The 20,942-nt window shown below is 40.9% G+C and overlaps 1 protein-coding gene across 1 annotated transcript in view; it reads right to left on the bottom strand.

Moving 5' to 3' along the window:
• Positions 1-19,088, bottom strand: part of kiaa0930 — a 29,803-nt gene extending 10,715 nt beyond the window's left edge. Inside the window, exons 1-4 of the mRNA XM_085769336.1 lie at positions 18,869-19,088; positions 6,038-6,186; positions 3,206-3,310; positions 198-275 (exon numbers count right to left, since the gene is read on the bottom strand). Of these exons, the coding sequence (XP_085625462.1) occupies positions 198-275; positions 3,206-3,310; positions 6,038-6,186; positions 18,869-19,040 (504 nt within the window). The 5' untranslated portion in view covers positions 19,041-19,088. The remainder of the gene's footprint in view (positions 1-197; positions 276-3,205; positions 3,311-6,037; positions 6,187-18,868) is intronic.
• Positions 19,089-20,942: the final 1,854 nt, after the last annotated feature.

Genomic DNA, 20,942 nt, shown 5'->3' with positions numbered 1-20,942 from the left:
CTTGTACTTGTACGTTAATCTTTAATTTAAAATGTATTAATTTTATGGCTTCTATTTGTCATTGTGTTATATTTAACTCACACACTGACATGTTTTGCTCAGTTTCAAAGTGGTTAGGGTTATATAGATAATATTATTATATATATAGGGTCATTATATAGAAATATTTTCTGCTTTTAAGATTTGTATTGTATCACCTGACACTTCTTCTTGTGGATGTGGATGTCTCCGGCGTCGGAGCGCGTGCACACGGCGCACGTCACCATGTAGTCCAGCTGCAGGACAGAGGATGACATCACAACATTACATCATCATTACATCATCATTACATCATCATTACATCACATAGATATATATACGTAGAAGCTGCATTGGGGCTGGTCAGGAACGTCTCACGGCGGCCATCTTGAGGAGGAGTTCCTCCTGAGCAGCAGTCAACAGTCAGACCATCAGACCGTCTGACAGCTGTGAATCTGGTGAAATGCCAAACTTTTGTGGTGCGTACGGATGTTCCCATGAAAGAAACAAGAAACGCCAAAACCAAGAGACATGGAAGAACTTTTCTCCAGTAATAAGTTGTTTTATATTATAGAACTGTTATGAACTTGTTGAATTTGATGTAGGTATAAAGTTATCTGACATAAATGAAACTAACGTAACGTATCATATCAAATATCATTTGGGATATGTGTTACATTCATAGACTGTAAAAATAAGGTTACATTTAGTGCATATACCGCTAGTTAAAGCAGTACTAAAGAACTTTCAGTTTTGGTTGAGTTTGGCGGCGCCTGTGGACCAAAGCGGTAGTGTTTTGCCTGAAGAAAGACTCCATTTCCCATGAGCACTAGCGTGAAGCCCTGTAGCCTAAAGGGCGCATGGCGTCTGTCCGACTACCCATTTCTCCGACTTAAGTAGCCCTAACCCTTAACCTTACCCTAAACCTAACCTCAACACTGTAGAATGGGTAGTTGGAGAAATGAGCTGTCGGACTTTTGGGCAGTCGGACTGATGTATGCTCCCCTAGCCTAAATATCCTGCATTAAAATTACTGTAACAGAAGACATCAAAACTAAGTTTCTGTTTCCAGTGGATCATTTCAAAGTGAAAACACAAACATAATCCATTGCTAAAGTGCCGTTTTGCCTGTTCCCTCCTTGTTGTGACTCGCAAAAGTGAAAGTGAAACTTAAGTGAGAGCAGGGTTCCTACCATGCTCCTCAAAGCTGCTTCGTGCCAGAGAAAGAGATACAGACCATAATGATACAGACCCCCTCAGACCACGACAGAGGTGTCATTCAACTTGTTGTAAGTCGATGTATCATCACAAAAGTTATGAAAATATTTTATGAAGGTTGAAAAGTTCCTTAGTGTTGGTTTAATAATTAAAGCAGAAGTAAGCGATCCGGTCGTTTTGGCTAATGCTGCGTTCCAGGCAGGCTTTTGAAATCGTAAATTACAGCTTCAAGTCACAACTTACGACTTTGTAGCGTTTCAGGCAACCCACTCGTGTTTCTCCGACCTGTTTTACCTGTGAAAGTCACTATAACGGCCACTCGTAACTTCTGACCCGTGAACTCGTACCAGATCGAACTGGTACCACTTCACAGGTCGGAAAAATACGAGTTTCCTTGAACGCACCATAACAGTCCTCGTCCCTACGTCGCCACATTCACGGCGTTCCTTGGCTGCACACACAGCCCTGCATGCCGTTCTCTCTCCTCATTGGATAAAGGTTGTAGGATACAAGGAAAGTTTTCTCCTGGGCTCAGAGCAGAGCAGAGGGACTGACAGACCCGTGTTTCAGACCAAACACTCTATAGAAGTGATTGCTGTCGGAAGATGCAACTATTTAAGACTTAGATTAACACAAATATATCACTTACTTCTGCTTTAATAGTTTGTTATTTTGTTGCCTGTATGTGTAGGCTATAGGCTGTGGTAGTTGTGAGTTTGTGGTTTGAGGCCGGCGAGTGAGTGTAAACCACTGCAGGCTACCTATATAACTGTGCTAGGCCATATTAAATCAGTTTCATGGCACTGACATGAACCCTAACTGCTAAGGTGAGTTATAGTAATAGTAGTAGTAGTAGTAGTAGTAGTAGTTTATTTGTCCCCGTAGGGAAATTGAGTTGCAGCAGATCACTTGACATTTCATCTAAAAAACAACAACAACACAGATAAAAACAGCACAGTACAACTTTCACACAGATTAACACTCATCATTAACACTCGTCATCAGTGGGTCAGCTTTATGTTCATCTCAGCCTTAACCTGGTCAGACCAGCTGAGCAGCTATGAGCTGACCAACACTAACAGTGACTATCCATTATTATTAAGGGGTTTAATGGCCTGGGGCACAAAAGAAAATTTAGCTCTGTTTTTAGTAAACAGAGGGGGGCGGTATCGTCGCCCAGATGGAAGAGGGTTAAATGAGTGGGCAAGGGGGGGCCTTTGGTCACCTATAATATTCCTTGCCTTTTTCTCTATCCTATCTCTGTAGATGCCTTCCATACATGGCAAAGTAATGCGCAGCAATTTACTAGATATGGTTATAATTTCTGTGCCTCTGTGGCATTGCCAAACCAGCAGGTAATACAAAAAGAAAGAATGCTTTCAATGAAGGAGCAATAGAACATTTGAAGCATTCTCCTTTCAACATTAAAGGACAGGAGTTTCTTTAAGTGGAACATTCTTTGTTGAGACTTGGTGCAGATTTGATCTGTCCACTTGTCCCACTTAAGCTTGCTGTCAAGCACAATCCCTAAATATTTAAACTCACAGACTTGTTGTATTGGCTTTCCATTAATTAAGGTTACTGTGTTGGGGGCTTCCTCTTTTCTAAAATCAACACACATTTCCTTGGTTTTAGATGGATTGAGGAGGAGGTTTGACTTTTCGCACCAGTTAACAAAGTATTCAAGTACTGGGCCATGCTCCTTTTCCTCATCATATAAAAGACTGACCAAGGCAGTATCATCTTATGTAGCTGAGTTGTAGTATTGATATTAAAACAAACAGCTTCAGTGACAGACCTCTACTGCCTCTGGAGATACAGGAAGTAAAAGTTAGACTCCTCCTGCTCAAGATGGCGGCGGCGGCGGCGGCCACAATCCGTTCCAATGGGCAGCAGCGTCAGAGGCAGAGGCAGCTACGTGTAGATATCTATGATTACATCATCATTACATCGTCATCGTCATGGTTACCTTCTGCAGGATGAGGTTGAGGTAGACGCTCTCCTCCCAGTCGATGTCGGGGTCTCCGAGTCCCGGGAGCTTCTTGGAGTCTCGTCTGTAAACCTCCACCTCCACCTGACACACACACACACACACACACACACACACACACAGAGTAAATACCCATCATGCACCTGGACACAACACAACAGTCTTTATAATAACGCTTTGATTTACAGGTTGTTAATTATGCGATAATGTCCAGAAATCGTCTAGAAATAACAATTCATTGCGTCATAATGTCTAGAAAAAGGTCAAAAATTATCAATTTGTTTTTGTAATGTCATGTTTTTCATAAAAGGAAAAGATTACACGTGGTTTTTATGCTTTGAATTTTTTTTGGATAAGGCCAGAATTTGTCTCCATCAAGTCTTTGCAATTGTTTTAGTTTAGTTTAGTATGTTTATTTCAGTCTCATAAAAACAAATACAATAGACAAATATAAAGGTATAAATACAAAACAAAACAAATCAGAACAAAAACACAACAAGCAAAACAATTTACTTTGACCGAAAAGGTGTAAGAGGCTGAAGCATCGGCTTATTTTGCCTACGCTTCTTAAATTAACATTTTCTGTTCACTCAATTTAAAATTTTTTTTACAGAGCAACAACAAAAAGAAAAAAACCCTGCATATTCTACATACAGCAGTTTATAAGCACACTGGTATTTATAAATCAGTTTTATATTTATTAATAATATTATTTTTAAATAACTTTTTGAATCTATTAAGTGTGTTGCACAGTTTGATTTCTAATTCTAGATTATTCCATTGATTGACTCCTGTAATTGATTAATACATCTTTGTTTCACATTTGTTCGTACTTTTGCTTTTGTATACACATGAGTCCCTCTTAGTTCATATCTACTGGTTCGGGTCTGAAACATCCTCTGGACACCATCTGGAAGCAGATTATTATTTACTTTATACATCATTTGAGCAGTTTTATAGTCCACAAGATCATTAAACTTCAAGATCTGTAGGTTTATGAAAAATGTGTTTGTTGAGTCTCGATAATCGGCCCTGTTGATTATCCTTATTGCTCTCTTTTGTAATATGAAAATTGGTTTTGTAATAGTTTTATACGCATGCAATAAGTCATGTATGGCTCAACAAATGTTCGATACAATAAATGTAATGAGCATTTGTTGAGGATGTATTTTGTTTTATTTAATATTGCAATAGATTTTGATATTTTGTTCTTTATATGATTTATATGTGGTTTCCAACTTAGTTTGTCATCCAAAATAACTCCTAAAAATGTATTTATATTAACTCTTTCTATTTCAATATTATTTATCATAATTTGTGTTTGATCTTTTATTATTTCTAGGCTATTTCTTGACATTATGACACACACACACACACACACACACACACACAGAAACACACGCTCGGCCGTGATTGGTCGATACGGACCGGGAGCCCAGTGATGTCACAGGATTTTATCATCACTGTGACGGTAACTCAACATGGACACATGATAATAATAATAATGTGTCACCATGGCGACCAGAGACAGAGGGGGAGGAGGAAGGACAAACTAGAGACGAGAGAGGATGAGGTCATACAGAGAGGAAGAGGAGGAGGAGGAGGAAAGGAGGAGAGAGGAGGAAGAAGAGGGGAGGAGGAAGAGGAGGAGGAAAGGGAAGAGGAGGGAGAGGAAGAAGAAAGAAGAGGACGAGGAGGAGGAGCAGGAGGAAGAAAAGGAAGAGAAGGAGGAGGAGAAAGAGAAGGAGAAAGAAGTAGAAGAGGAGGAGGAAGAGGAAGAAGAGGAGGAAGAAGAAGAGGAGGAGCAGGAGGAAGAAGCAGAGGAGGAGGATGAAGAGGAAGAAGAGGAGGAGGAAGAAGAAGAGGAGGAGCAGGAGGAAGAAGCAGAGGAGGAGGATGAAGAGGAAGAAGAGGAGGAGGAAGAAGAAAAAGAGGAGGAGGAGGTAGAGGAGGAAGAGAAGGAGGAAGAAGAGGAGGAAGAGGAAGAAGAAGAAGAGGAGGAAGAGAAGGAGGAAGAAGAGGAGGAGGAAGAAGAAAAAGAGGAGGAGGAGGTGGTAGAGGAAGAAGAGGAGGAGGATGAAAAAGAGGAAGAAAAGGAAGAGGTGGAGGAAGAAGAGGAGGAGGAAGAAGAAGAGGAAGAAGAAGCAGAGGAGGAGGAGGAAAAAAGGAAGAGGAGGAGGAGAAGGAGGAAGAAGAAGAGGAAGAAAAGGAAGAGGAGGAGAAAGAAGAAAAGGAGGAAAAAGAGGAAGAAGACGAGGAGGAAGAGAAAGAAAAGGAAGAGGAGGAGGAAGAAGAGGAAGAGAAGGAGGATGAGGAAGAAGAAGAGGAGGAAAAGAGGAAGAAAAGGAAGAGGAGGAAGAAGAAGAGGAGGAGGAGGAGAAGGAGGAAGAAGAAGAGGAGGAGCAGGAGGAAGAAGCAGAGGAGGAGGATGAAGAGGAAGAAGAGGAGGAGGAAGAAGAAAAAGAGGAGGAGGAGGTAGAGGAGGAAGAGAAGGAGGAAGAAGAGGAGGAAGAGGAAGAAGAAGAAGAGGAGGAAGAGAAGGAGGAAGAAGAGGAGGAGGAAGAAGAAAAAGAGGAGGAGGAGGAGGTAGAGGAAGAAGAGGAGGAGGATGAAAAAGAGGAAGAAAAGGAAGAGGTGGAGGAAGAAGAGGAGGAGGAAGAAGAAGAGGAAGAAGAAGCAGAGGAGGAGGAGGAAAAAAGGAAGAGGAGGAGGAGAAGGAGGAAGAAGAAGAGGAAGAAAAGGAAGAGGAGGAGGAACAAGAAGAGGAGGAAAAAGAGGAGGAAGAGGAGTAAAAAGAGGAAGCGTCTTCACCTTCTTCCCGTCCGTGTTGTCGGCGCTGACGTAGCTGAGTTTCCGTCGGACGTAGAACAACATGTCGTCCTGACGAGGAGCCAGTTTCTCCATGAAGTAGGTGGAGAACATCCAGGTCCAGAAGACGATGCGGTCGTCTTTAAAACAACCTGGGGGGGGGGGGGGGGGAGGAGGAGAGGAGGAGGAGAGAGGGGGAGGAGAGAGGGGGAGGAGAGAGGAGGAGGAGAGGAGGAGGAGGAGGAGAGAAGAGGAGGAAGAAGTCAGTGAACCAGGACCAGATTCAGACCTCCATGAGTTTGTTTTCATTTCTAACTTTAACGTTGATGGAATCGAAGCTGCATCTCCAAACAGTAAGTTAAACTTAAAGGGATACGCCAACATTTTTTTTTTTTTACGTGTCCTGCCTCACTCCAGAGTCCATGACCAGCAGATAGACACCATCCTTTCCACTGTGCGTGCAGTAACAAGGGAGATAGAGCCGTATCGCCGTAATTAGCTTAGCTCAAACACTGGAAGTGTATAGGTAGTGTTAGCCTGCCTCCACCTAAAGTCGCTAATTAGCTTAGCTCAAACACTGGAAGTGTATGGGTAGTGTTAGCCTGCCTCCACCTAAAGTCGCTAATTAGCTTAGCTCAAACGCTGGAAGTGTATGGGTAGTGTTAGCCTGCCTCCACCTAAAGTCTCTAATTAGCTTAGCTCAAACACTGGAAGTGTATGGGTAGTGTTAGCCTGCCTCCTACCTAAAGTCGCTAATTAGCTTAGCTCAAACACTGGAAGTGTATGGGTAGTGTTAGCCTGCCTCCACCTAAAGTCATCAGAGAAACTCTTCAGCAACTCTAAAGGGAAACCGGCGGGCCGATCTTCGTCTCAGAGCTGACAAAACTCTCCGGTAAGGCACCTTGAGCGGTCAAATGCCGCTAACGGGACCAGATCGGTCAAAACGGAGGGTTCAAGCAAAGACGCTTTATTTTGGTTCAAGCTAGCTACATCGAGGGTAGCTTAGCTTCCTGTTTCAAAGTAAAAGCACAAATTCTATCGTCATGGTTTTCTGTATGTCAAGGGCAACAGGTGTTTTATTTTGTGAAAGTAACCAGAAGTGTGTTTCTCACAACGGCTAGCTTGAGTAGCGCCGAATTCGTCCGAACAAAATTGTAAACAGCTGGTATTTAGACAAATTAACGACACACTGCTGATCTAAACGGCTACTTTCTCTCCTAAACATGTTTGAAATGTGGATAAAGTGATATATTTACAGAGTTTAGAGCTCAAATTAAATCAGCTTCTGACTCGGGTAGGAGGCAGGCTAACACTAACTATACACTTCCAGTGTTTGAGCTAAGCTAATTAGCGACTTTAGGTAGGAGGCAGGCTAACACTACCCATACACTTCCAGTGTTTGAGCTAAGCTAATTAGCGACTTTAGGTGGAGGCAGGCTAACACTACCCATACACTTCCAGTGTTTGAGCTAAGCTAATTAGCGACTTTAGGTGGAGGCAGGCTAACACTACCCATACACTTCCAGTGTTTGAGCTAAGCTAATTAGCGACTTTAGGTGGAGGCAGGCTAACACTACCCATACACTTCCAGTGTTTGAGCTAAGCTAATTAGCGACTTTAGGTGGAGGCAGGCTAACACTACCCATACACTTCCAGTGTTTGAGCTAAGCTAATTAGCGACTTTAGGTGGAGGCAGGCTAACACTACCTATACACTTCCAGCATTTGAGTTAAGCTAATTACGGCGATACGGCTCTATCTCCCTTGTTACTGCACGCACAGTCGAAAGGATGGTGTCTATCTGCTGGTCATGGACTCGGGAGTGAGGCAAGACATGAAAAAAAATGTTGGCGTATCACTTTAATGCCATGGCATCCTCTGCCCGGTTGCCTGGCAACTGTTGCCAGGCGGCTGTCAGGTGTTTGGACCAGTAAAAAGGTAACAGAGACCCACCAAGGTGACACTCGTATCAATGTTTAAACACATTGAGACATCAGATCATTAAAACAGTCGTATCAGTGCCTGAGCAGTTTTCAAAATAAGAGCGCGTGAAATGAGAGAGACACAGACACACAAACAGTTCAATGTTTTCGACCTTCACTATGTGACATTTAAAAAGCAGCTACATGTTGAACAGAGAGGAACCAATCAGAAATGGAGAGGGAGCCAGCGGCCATGTTGACTTCACTCATTCCTTCACAGTAAAACAGGAAGTGGTTCGACCACCAGGGGAAACATTCATTTATAAATAATTCATCATTTATTTTGAAAGTCTGAGGTCGAAACCACAGGATCCTTCACCACCGACACAACGAACAGAACGAGACATAAACACTAGTGTAAAATATTTATATGATATATAAACTGAGTCAGTTTGACTTCCTGTGACTTTCACCTTGTTTATTCTACAGGTTCTACAGAATTAATTCACATTTAGAGCTTCAACTAACGATTATTTTCATTATCGATTGATCAGTAGATTATTTAAATGATTAATCTATTAGTTGTTTGGTCAATAAAATGTTAAAAAATGTTGAAAAACATCAGTCAGTGTTTCTCAAACCACCAGACGACATCGTCCTCAAAGGTCTTGTTTTGACCACAAACCAAAGAGAGACTCAGTTTATTGTCATAAAGGAACAAAGAAACCAGAAATATTCACATTTAAGAAGCTGGAATCAGAGAATTTAGACTTTTTTTTTCTTAAAAATAATTAATTATATCAATTAATAATTGATTATTGTTCCAATAACCAGTAGATCCTCCTTCGTAACGACCAGCAGCAGTGAGGACTTTTATTTTGGTGAATTCATCGTGTTGGACTTCCTGCTGCCGTGGAAACCGGACCGAGCTTCACACTGACTCTGATCTATTTTTAGCTTCGTATCATTTTTTAAAAATACATGGACTGTGTGATGATGGAGAGAGATCACATCACATCACAGAGAATCTCTCCCAGAATGCATCTGTGCCGCCGGCGCCCGGTTCTGTTCTTTATGACGGTTGTCACGGTTACGTAAGAGTCAGAGAACCGCAGAACCAGCGACCCGGAAGAAAGGATGAACAGAGACAGAGAGAGAGAGAGAGATTAAATGTCTCTCTCTGACATCTATCAGACCATTAAAATGATTCAACAACAACACGACTTCTGATCAATAAAACTACCTAAAGGGATAGTTCACCCAAAATTGAAATTTCTCATCATCTCCTCCCCCTCATGTGGACTAAGGGCTGTGAGAAGTTTCAGAGTCCTCCGTGGCTTCTCTGAGTCACAGCGGGGCTCCGTGCAGCACTGCATGTCCATATGACGGTTGAGAACGGAGCTCACTTTTCTTCGTAACAAAAAGACACACCAAAAAACATCCAAATACCTCCATGCTGCTCGTCTGTAATGTCCCTCTTTTCTGTCTTTTTGGACGAAGAAATTTTCAATTTTACAATTTCAATTTTGGGTGAACTATCCCTTTAACTGGAGACAGGAAGTTCCAGGGGACTGGTCATGTGACTGATCATGTGACCAGTGTCTCAGTGATGATGATTCACTTTAATCCAGATTCACTGACTCACTGGATTTTATTCTGGTTCTGATTCACCTGCATCTGACTGAATATTATTATTATGATATTCAGTGTATATTATATTATATTATATTATATTATATTATATTATATTATATTATATTATATTATATTATATATATTATATTATATTATATTATAATATGTCACTGTTTTGTTTTGTCTCTTTCTCCATTCTCTATTTGTATTCTGTGTTTTTTTTAATGTTTTGTGAAGCACTTGACTATACGTGCTGTGAAAAGTGCTATATAAATAAAGAATTATTATTATTATTATTTATATATGTATATATGCACATTATATGATATATTATTATATTATCATATCAATATATCATCATATTATATAATATATTACCTACATATTGGTATACTGTTATACAATTATATTATATTATATTTATAATACATTTTATTTGTAATGCACTTTATGCAAAAAATATCAAAGTGCTACAAAAGCAACCAAAAAGAAGAATGCTATATTGTATTATACTACACTACACAGTTCATTCATTACATTTCATTACACTTCATTATAGTACATTATATTATATTATATTATTATAATATGTCACTGTTTTATTTTGTCTCTTTCTCCATTTGTTTGCTGTTTTTTTTTAATGTTTTGTGAAGCACTTTGTGACTATACGTGCTGTGAAAAGTGCCATATGAATAAAGAATTATACTATATATATGCATTATATTATCATATCAATATATCATCATATTATATCATATATTACCTACATATTGTTACATATTGTTATATTATAATGTTGGTATACTGTTATACAATTATATTATATTATATTATATCAATAATACCTTTTATTTGTAACGGACTTTACGCAAAAAATCTCAAAGTGCTACAAAAGCAATCAAAAAGAAAAATGTTATATTATATTATACTACACTAAACTTCATTCATTACACTTCATTATATTATATTGTATTGTATTATACTTCATTATATTATATTATACTAGACTTTATTATATTATATTATATTATATTCATGTTACGTATGACGAGTCTTTAACTGACGAAGCTCCAAACTGTTTCATCATCACAGCTTCAATGTTTCTGTTACACAAAGACACGGTTCAATGTAAACAGATGGGAGGCTTCCTGCTGTGACCTCCTTCTGTCTCACACACACACACACACACACACACACACACACACACACACACACACACACACACTGCACACTCATATATAACAGTGTTAGTTTGTTGTAGTCAGCATATTATCATTATTATTATGGTATGGCTGCTTTTATGGATCATATGTGAATGTTAGAGGTGAGTTGATGCTGTTTCTGTTCATTAAAGCAGAAGTAAGTGATATATTTGTGTTAATCTAAGTCTTAAATAGTTCTATCTTCCGACAGCAATCACTTCTATAGAGTGTTTGGACTGAAACACGGGTCTGTCAGTCACTCTGCTCTGCTCTGAGCCCAGGAGAAAACTTTCCTTGTATCCTACAACCTTTATCCAATGAGGAGAGAGAACGGCATAAAGGGGCAGTCCTCTCTGTGTGTGCAGCCAAGGGATGCGCCTGAATGTGGTGACGTAGGGACGAGGACCAATAGATCCATGACGAGGGCGGGGGCTGCTAACTCCATCTGCTGACAAGACGTTATGGTGCGTTCAAGGCAACCCGTAACTGGTGTTTTTCCGACCTGTGAAGTGGTACCAGTTCGATCTGGTACGAGTTCACGGGTCAGAAGTTACGAGTGGCCGTTATAGTGACTTTCACAGGTAAAACAGGTCGGAGAAACACGAGTGGGTTGCCTGGAACGCTACAAAGTCGTAAGTCGTGACTTGAAGCTGTAATTTACGGTTTTAAAAAGCCTGCCTGGAACGCAGCATTAGCCAAAACCACCGGATCGCTTACTTCTGCTTTAACACATTTATAATTACCTTTAATATTATTCTAACAGGATCATAAACCTGCTGCTGCTGCTGCTTTGAGGTGAGTTCAGGTGCGACTCTGTAGTTTCCTCTTCTGAGCTCGGCCTCCATGAAACATTCAGAGGTTTGTAATAACAGAGTGACTCACACACACACACACACACAGCAGCTATTTTTACAGTAGAGCCGGGTCGCATCACATCACGTCACGTAGTCGTCTCTACCTGCAGCTTCTATCGATCCATCTGCAACATCCGAGTGGTGAGATGAGATGAAAGCTGCTGCTGCTGCTGCTGCTGCTGGTGTGTGTGTGTGTGTGTGTGTGTGTGTGGTGTGTGTGTGTGTGTGTAGGGGGGGGGGGGTATTGGGGGTATTTATAGCAGAGCAGCAGCGTTTCTCTGGTGAATCTGGAGGTAATTAAACCTGAATCATTGATGTTCGTCTCGTCTGCTGCTCCATAAAGAGGTCGACTCACAGCAGCACTGAACTGAACTAAACTAGAAACAGAGGAGGAACCTGAACGCCTCACGATGTGAACTCACTCACTTCGACTTCTTCTACCCGACTGTTTTTGTTTTATTGATCGCTGTTAAATCTGCCGCTCAAACACAGTTCAATGAAAACGATTCAGCTCTGTAAAACTGCTGCAACGCATTCTGATAAAGTGGATTAAAGTTTCATAAAAGACAGATTTATTAGTTTTTATATAGATTATTAAAGCTCCATATGGTATAAAGGTAGATGTTTGTGTTAAAGCTCCTTCAGAATAAAGGTAGATGTTTGTGTTAAAGCTCCTTCAAAATAAAGGTAGATGTTTGTGTTAAAGCTCCTTCAGAATAAAGGTAGATGTTTGTTTGTGTTAAAGCTCCTTCAGAATAAAGGTAGATGTTTGTGTTAAAGCTCCATACGGTATAAAGGTAGATGTTTGTGTTAAAGCTCCTTCAGTATAAAGGTAGATGTTTGTGTTAAAGCTCCTTCAGTATAAAGGTAGATGTTTGTGTTAAAGCTCCATACAGTATAAAGGTAGATGTTGGTGTTAAAGCTCCTTCAAAATAAAGGTAGATGTTTGTGTTAAAGCTTCTTCAAAATAAAGGTAGATGTTTGTATTACTACTTCTCGTGGTAAAAAAAGAAAAAAAGAAGACGGTTTTAGTTTTAATTTGACGTAACAGGAAGTTCTGAGCTTCACTGATCTTAAAGGGATACTTCACCCAAAATAAATAATTGGTGAATTATCAATTTTGGGTGAAGTATCCCTTTAATTCAACAATGATTTTTAAAAAATAAAACGTGTTCCACATTGAGAGTCCGGTGGAGTAAAGACCTGAGTCACCGTTGGCGACGCCTCCAGACTCAGACCTGACTCACTGTGAAGCTGCAGAGGACCGTCCAAGGACACACACACACACACACACACGCACACACACACACACACACACACACACGAAATGAACACTTCACACACACACATTGTTGTTTGGTCATGTGACCTGCGTTCTTCCAGTAAAAACAGTGGTTGTTTTATAACTCAACGTCTTTTCATTAAAAACAAACTTGATTTAATTAATTAAAAGGATTCAGTTTATTATCAATATTTGTGATTAATCAACTTAATATTCAGGGAGAACTCTTTTTTCTAATAGTTTATATTCACACCTGCAGGTTTTAGCTCTAACGACTTAAAGGGATAGTTCAACATTTTGGGTAAATTCATGCAAAACCAGTGATCCACGTTGCCTTCAGGGACAGTTTTTCATCAACAGTCTCTGTATTTCCCTCTAAAACAACTCTGTGTGGTAACGTTGTGTTATTATCTCATAGCGTGGTGAATGTGCAGCTCACAACTTGTCCACCAGAGCGTTGTGGAGTCCTGATTTAATCGTGTCAATGTGCTACAATACCACGTCACAAAGTATAAACCCTCTGTTTATCCTGCTAACATGTTAAATATCAGCATGTTAACATGACAGCATGCACATGCTTCTGAAAAACCAACAATAGCTTCCGTAGAACGATGTAATTATATAAAACATAAGACTGTTTAATGCCACACAAGAGAAATATGGTTGATACAGTTGGATTTGTAACATACAAGGTAAAGAAAAATATGCAAATATAGAGATATAAAAACAATATAAGACAAACATATAGTTATGTACCAGAATATTTCAGGAATATAGCAGTTATTTATAAGAATAGAATAAAGTTTGACATGCTGTGGTGCTGTCTGGTCCCGTGTTAACGTCCCTCTCCTCTGGCTGCTGGCTCTGGCTATGTCTGGTAACGTTGTGTTATTATCTCATAGCGTGGTGAATGTGCAGCTCACAACTTGTCCACCAGAGCGTTGTGGAGTTGTTGGATTGTGTATTTGATGAGTTTGATGAGGGAAACCAAAGAAATCCCATAATGAGCCTCCGTAGCGTAGCTCTGAGCAGCTCACGGCTCTGCTCCGCCGTTCTAAAAACAGCTTGCACCAATGACAATTAAAGGTAACGAACCTACTGCTATGACTATAGGGATTATGGCAATGGGCCAATTTGCCAAAAATGTTGAACTATCCCTTTCTGTTCTGTTTTGTGTTCATAAAACACAGAAGATCCTTCATGCGCACACGTCTGACGTCAACACAACAACACAACAAAACAACACAACAGACAGAGCGGTGATGGAGTCATGGCTGTGAACAGACGTCTATTGATTTCTCCATCAGAACAAACGAGCCACACACACACACACACACACACACACACACACACACACACACACACACACACACACACACACACACACAGTAGCTGTATCCATCAGCCTGATCAGTAACTCTGTCACCTGACCCCATCACAACCTGACAACTTAAAGGGATAGTTCACCCAAAATTCAAATTTCACTCATCATTATCTCCTTCTTCCCCTCATGTGGACTAAGGGCTGGGAGAAGTTTCAGAGTCCTCCGTGGCTTCTCTGAGTTACAGGGGGTCTCGGCGTAGCAGTGCATGTCCATATAGCTAACGGTTGCTAATGGATACCAACTGTCTTCGTAACAAAAAGACACACCAAAAAACATCCAAATACCTCCATGCTGCTCGTATGTAATGTCTGTCTTGTATTGAAGCCTCGACATGAGAAATTGTTCCGCCGGTGATTTGCACTGACACAGGAAGAGCAGTGAACTGAGACACTGGGAGCTTCCGCTACAAACAAGCTTAAAATATAGACTTATTTAAAGCAGAAGTAAGCGATATATTTGTGTTAATCTAAGTCTTAAATAGTTGTATCTTCCGACAGCAATCACTTACATAGAATGTTTGGTCTGAAACACGGGTCTGTCAGTCACTCTGCTCTGCTCTGAGCCCAGGAGAAAACTTTCCTTGTATCCTACAACCTTTATCCAATGAGGAGAGAGAACGGCATGCAGGGCTGTGTGTGCAGCCAAGGGATGTGCCTGAATGTGGTGACGTAGGGACGAGGACTGTTATGGTGCGTTCAAGGCAACTCGTAACTCGTGTTTTTCCGACCTGTGAAGTGGTACCAGTTCGATCTGGTACGAGTTCACGGGTCAGAAGTTACGAGTGGCCGTTATAGTGACTTTCACAGGTAAAACAGGTCGGAGAAACACGAGTGGGTTGCCTGGAACGCTACAAAGTCGTAAGTTGTGACTTGAAGCTGTAATTTACGGTTTCAAAAGCCTGCCTGGAACGCAGCATTAGCCAAAACGACTTACTTCTGCTTTAATCTTTTTTGGAACAATTTCTCAGACGACATTACACATTACAGACGAGCAGCATGGAGGTATTTGGATGTTTTTTTTTTGTTTTGTTTTTTTTTAAGTATATTTTTTGGGCATTTATGCCTTTATAGATAGTAGCCTACAGTTGAGACAGACAGGAAATGGGGAGGCAGAGAGAGGGGGAATGACATGCAGCAAATGGCGCCTGACGCGGGACTTGGCCGACTGCAGCGAGGACTGTGCCTCTATACATGGGGCGCTCGCTCTAACCACTACGCGACGCCCCATATTTGGATGTTTTTTGGTGTGTCTTTTTGGATGAAGAAAAGTGAGCTCCGTTCTCAACCGTTATATGGACATGCACTGCTACGCCGAGACCCCCTGTAACTCAGAGAAGCCACGGAGGACTCTGAAACTTCTCCCAGCCCTTAGTCCACATGAGGGGGAGGAGATAATGATGAGTGAAATTTGAATTTTGGGTGAACTATCCCTTTAATGAGTTAATGAGAAGCCGTTTACACGCAGGTGACGACCTCTGACCTCCAGCTGGACACCGAGGCATCATGGGTAATTTACAGCCTCAGGTTAAATCCACATTAACTGATCAATAACAATGATGTCACCGTCCTCTGGTTCTGATGCTGCGTTCAAGACAACTCAGAACTCAGGATTTTCCAACTTCCTACTTGAAAAAGTGCATTGGAGCAAGAAAATAAGTTAAAACTTTATGAAATATACAATATTTACTTACGTTCTGATTCATGATGTTATTTCTTATCGATTTTTAAATATAAAACGCTCCTTTTTTATTGCTTTTGTGCTTTTTAACAAGTTTTAATGTCTCACATGAAGCAGTTTGAACGCCTTGTTGCTGAAATGAACCTACTACATCATATTGCCTTGCCTTGTTGGGTCAATAAAGAATTTCTTATTCTAAATATTTATAATTGTAATAAAAAATGTTTTTAAAGTTTGTCCTGGTCTGCTTTGAAGACGGAAATTCTGAGTTTTCGAGTGGGAAATTCTGAGTTGTTTTGAACGCAGCATAAATCCTGAACTGATCTGGTTCCCTTTTTTTTTTTTTGTCAATCTGAGTCAATAATAAACAGTCATAAAACCTGAGTGAGGTTGAACCAGTCGATCACAAACTGACACTGTTCTTCATTATTATTCCCAGGAAGTTTCCCACGTTTTCATTTCCTCATTTTGTCTTGAGAAATGTCAAAACAAAAAAAAAAAGAGAACCGAGGAACTGGTTCCTCTGATTTATTTACATTTTTACTCTAAAACAAACTACTCATAAGTTTTGTTTATGCTGTCGTTTTGTTTAGAAAAACCAGACGTTACAACTTCTTCTGCTTCTTTGGGTCGGACGCTGCACTGACTCGGTATCGGAAAATGATGAGCCAGGCGGGAGCTAGCTGTTAGCATGCTAACTTCAGTAAAAATTAAAGAAGAGATAAAAAGAAAAAAGGTTTGTTTCCACCTCTGGAGACAGAAATTGGTGAGAAATAAATAATAAAGTTTCTTTAAGCTACTAATGCTACTGTTAGCCATGTAGCACTAGCCAACCTTACATACAGGCTAGGCTAGGCTAGGCTAGGCTAGGCTATAGGCTAGCTCCTTCAAAACTGGCTTTAAAACCAATCAAACTGTTGCTAATTGATTATCAAACCGATCAGTTCAGCTCCTGTTTGGCCTCTGGGTGAATAATTAACCCCCCCGTCAGCAGTCGGGGGCCAAACGACTGGATTTTAGCCCCGGGGGCCGAGTCATGAGAATCATCCTCCTCCTCCTCATCATCACCTTCATCCATCCCAACTTCAGAATAAAACCACTCCATTGTCCACATGACAGTGTCAGTATCTACACACAAAACAACCTGTTTATCCCGATTATTGATCCGTTATTGATTCATAACATAGTTAATATCATTTATACCTGCATTTATACGCAGGCGCAGACGCTCTCTAATAACGCTGGGTTGTAAAAATGTTGTTTCAATCGTTGCATAATCACATAATCGCGTAGTTGTGTTCACTTATCATTCATCTTTTACTACTACTACTATCATGTGTCTTTTACTGACTTATTCTCTTTTTCCCGGCTGAAGACGCTTTTTTATAGTAACGCTGGGTTTTAAAAATGCTGCTTATTTGGGGCTCTGAGTACTCGTTTAAATGGTAAACGGTCTGTATTTATATAGCCTAGCGCTTTACTATACCTGAACGATACCCAAAGCACTTTACAGTACATCGCATTCACCCATTCACACACACATTCACACACTGTAAAGCTTCCAGGAGGAGACGATCCATTAGTGACGGTTTCCTGCAGCGGAGACACGTGACGCACCAACGGCCCCGTATGACCACCTAGAGACCCTGAAGCTCCTGCAGTGGAAACTTTAGTTTGACTAAACTTTACATTTCAGAGAGAACGGCCACAGTTGTCTGTGATTAAAGAGGAACTAAGCAGGATTTCTCCCGTGGCTATGCTACAATTTTACCTTCATTCATCATTCACAAAAGCTCCGGAGTAATTGTGATGGTTAACTACATGACTTGTGACTTGTTAACATACTTGTTAACATGTTATGTAGCGTTATCCACCGCTCCGTTTATTGATTTTTCACCGGCTTCGTTGTAAACAAATGCACATGGGCGAGATGATCGTTACCAAAACAGCGGAAAAGCGAGCGGACTTGCACAGTTCCCCTTTAAAGGGACAACGAGGAGTTTTGGAAAAGCGAAGTGTTTTCTTCCTACATTTATGAGCCTCCGCACCGTAAAATTCTTTGACCGGCGCAAGACAGACTCATGTTTTCATTCATCAAGAATTAAAGTCAGAGGTTGGAAGACGATCACATACCGTCGTAGTTCCCACCATAAACGGAGATTCGGCGGCGTTATTCTCATGACTCGCCACGAAACCGAAAGTAAAGAAACGCTGGTCGGCTCGCCCAGCATTTCCACCACCACTAATAATAACAAAATAACCATAGAGAAAAAACCATAGATTTATCTAAAATGGAGCCATTAACAAGTGGTAACGTAGATTCATCCACATTAATATGAGACTTTTTTATAACCGAATACAAACTCCTCGTTGTCCCTTTAAGACTACACAAACACACACGTCGTAACATGGTATATTAACGTTATCCACCGCTCCGTTTATTGATTTTTCACCGGCTTCGTTGAGGATCATTACCAAAACAGCGGAAAAGCCAGCGGACTTGCATAAACTAAACTTTACATTTCAACACGGAGAACCGCCACAGCTGTCGGTGATGACTCTCACAGTTTTCCAGTTCATATAAACCAGTGGATGTGACCTGACCCCGTGGCCCCCCGGTGGCCCCGGTGGCCCCCCGATGCCCCCGGTCCCTGCAGGCTGCTGCTCCGGCCCTGTAATCTGCTCTGATCCTATAGCTAACACTCACACACTGTTGCATGTAAACCACAGCTGATGTCATGCTACAATAATAATCATAAAGACTGAACTGGACATAAACCTGCAGCTTCCTTCCTTCCTTCCTTCCCCTTCCCTCCCCTCTCCCTCCTTCCCTCCCAGGGCTCGATCCCGGGGCCCTTGCTGAGGCTGCAGCTGCTCACCCAGTCCGCTGATCTCCTGTCGGATGTTCAGTCGGTTCCTCTCGTCGGCGATCGCCTTCAGCATCTGCTGCAGAGACCCGTCCTCTGCCGGGTCCCCGCCGTCCTCTGCCGCTGCTCCGTCCTCCTGCAGCTTCTGGTTGTTGTTGCACAGCGCGGGGGGGAAGGACGCCATCTCCTCCGCGCCGCTGGGACCATGACAGTCCGGGGCTAACAGCGGCTACCGACCCACCGACCGACCCACCGAATGGCAGCAGCAGAGGAGAGAAGGAGGAGAAGGAGGAGAAAAGGAGGAGAGGAGGAGAGAGGATTCCCCTCCCCAGGTCTGACGCTGCTATAATAATAATCCCCAAAGTAAAGGCTCAGTCCGGCTTGGTGCTTGGAGCTGCTGCTGCTGCTGCTGAGAGAAGCCGGGGAAAGGGAGCTGCAGGTCGGACTAGGAGGCTGGAGGAGCAGCGGAGGAGGGGGGAGGAGGAGGAGGAGGAGGAGGTGCAGAAGGGAGGTGGAGGTAGAGGAGGGGAGGGGGGGATCAGCTGGAAACACCCCTCACACTTCCTGTAACAACACGAGGCTTTTAAAGAGACACACACACACAGACTGATCCTGGATATTCACAGCACAGCAGGTGTCACAGACGATTAAGGTCAGTGAGTCTAAAATAAGTTATAGCCTAGATATTTTCATTTTATTTTAATTAAAGTAACAATATATCAATAAAACATAATGTTTTCATAATGAAAACATTATTTTTAAACTCAAAGTGCTAAATAATCACCTCAAATTTTTCACATTTCTGCTTTAATGTCTCAAATCTTATCATTGTTGTTGATTTATCTTCTGAATGTATGTATATTTCTTGGGGAGGTGCTTTTTATAAGCCCATATAGAGTTTTTTTTAACCTCTCCCGCACTTACTATTTTTGTTTCATTTCTGTTGTCGTATTATGGTGCAAATAAATAAATACAAATACAATACAAAGCATTTAAAATCCAATAACTTTGAAAAATAACTCATAGATATGACTAGTAGTCTCATATTTCCAACATTCAGACTAATAAATATGTTTTTTCATGACTTTATGACATCATTATAACTGTAGGACTCATTTTAAACACTGGTGCTGATGTTATCATGAGAACAGAATTAAACTCTATCTCATATTTGGGACTCAGGTGTGTTTGATTGACTGGGTTTGTCTCACTATGTAATGTATGTAATGTTTTTATTCTTTTCTTTTTTTAATAGCCTAGATAGCCTATATGTGAATAAATAAATAAATGAAACGAAATGAAATGTGTGATTAATTACATTAAACTCTATGTTGTCTGATCAGTTCAAACTGAATAAAGATGTTTTAGTCGTTTTGTTGTTGTATTCATTTATAAATGAGAGGTTTAGTCAAATATAATGTTTTTAATTCAGTCTGGCTGTGATACCTCCGGCGCGCAGCGGCTCTCAAATCAAACGCACCCCGGGTTACCGTCGCTGCCGAGCGGGGAGAGTGAGCAGGAGAGTCCCCGCCCGGCTGGAGGAACCACCGAGTCAATACAACACAGTTTAACATGTTTAAATATCATATTTAATGATGTTTAAACTAAACATTAATGCTGTTCAAATGGAGTTTAAATTAAGTCAAAGTTCAGATTTAAACGGTGAGAAAAACAAACACTAGCAACACGGTCACTAACTCCGCCCCTCCACACACACTGAGCCGGTAAGACCCGGATCATCAAACGAGCGCTCCCTTTGTTTTAAGACAAAAGATGACGTCATTTTCTCTGGAACTGCTTTTTTTTTCTTTTTACAGTAAAACTTTATGTGTAAAACAGTAAAACAGTAAAATTAACAACTAGGAGCTGTTTCTGATAAAAGATCAATAAACCAATAAACCGATCAAACAACTTCACATCCTGATAAAGATGATTATAGATAAATTATATTAGTGCAATAAAAGTTTTATTCATCATGACTGAAGCTTCTTGTGTCACATGAGACTGATATTAATCTCACTAAAATATATTCAGATTATTTATGAGATTTATTTTATTACATTATTATACAATTTTAATCTGATAA

Source organism: Trachurus japonicus, chromosome 23 (assembly GCF_045865225.1).
Source record: "Trachurus japonicus isolate A0001 chromosome 23, Traja_1.0".
In the NCBI taxonomy this organism is placed as follows: domain Eukaryota; kingdom Metazoa; phylum Chordata; class Actinopteri; order Carangiformes; family Carangidae; genus Trachurus; species Trachurus japonicus.
This window is presented reverse-complemented; position numbering and strand designations above follow the sequence as displayed.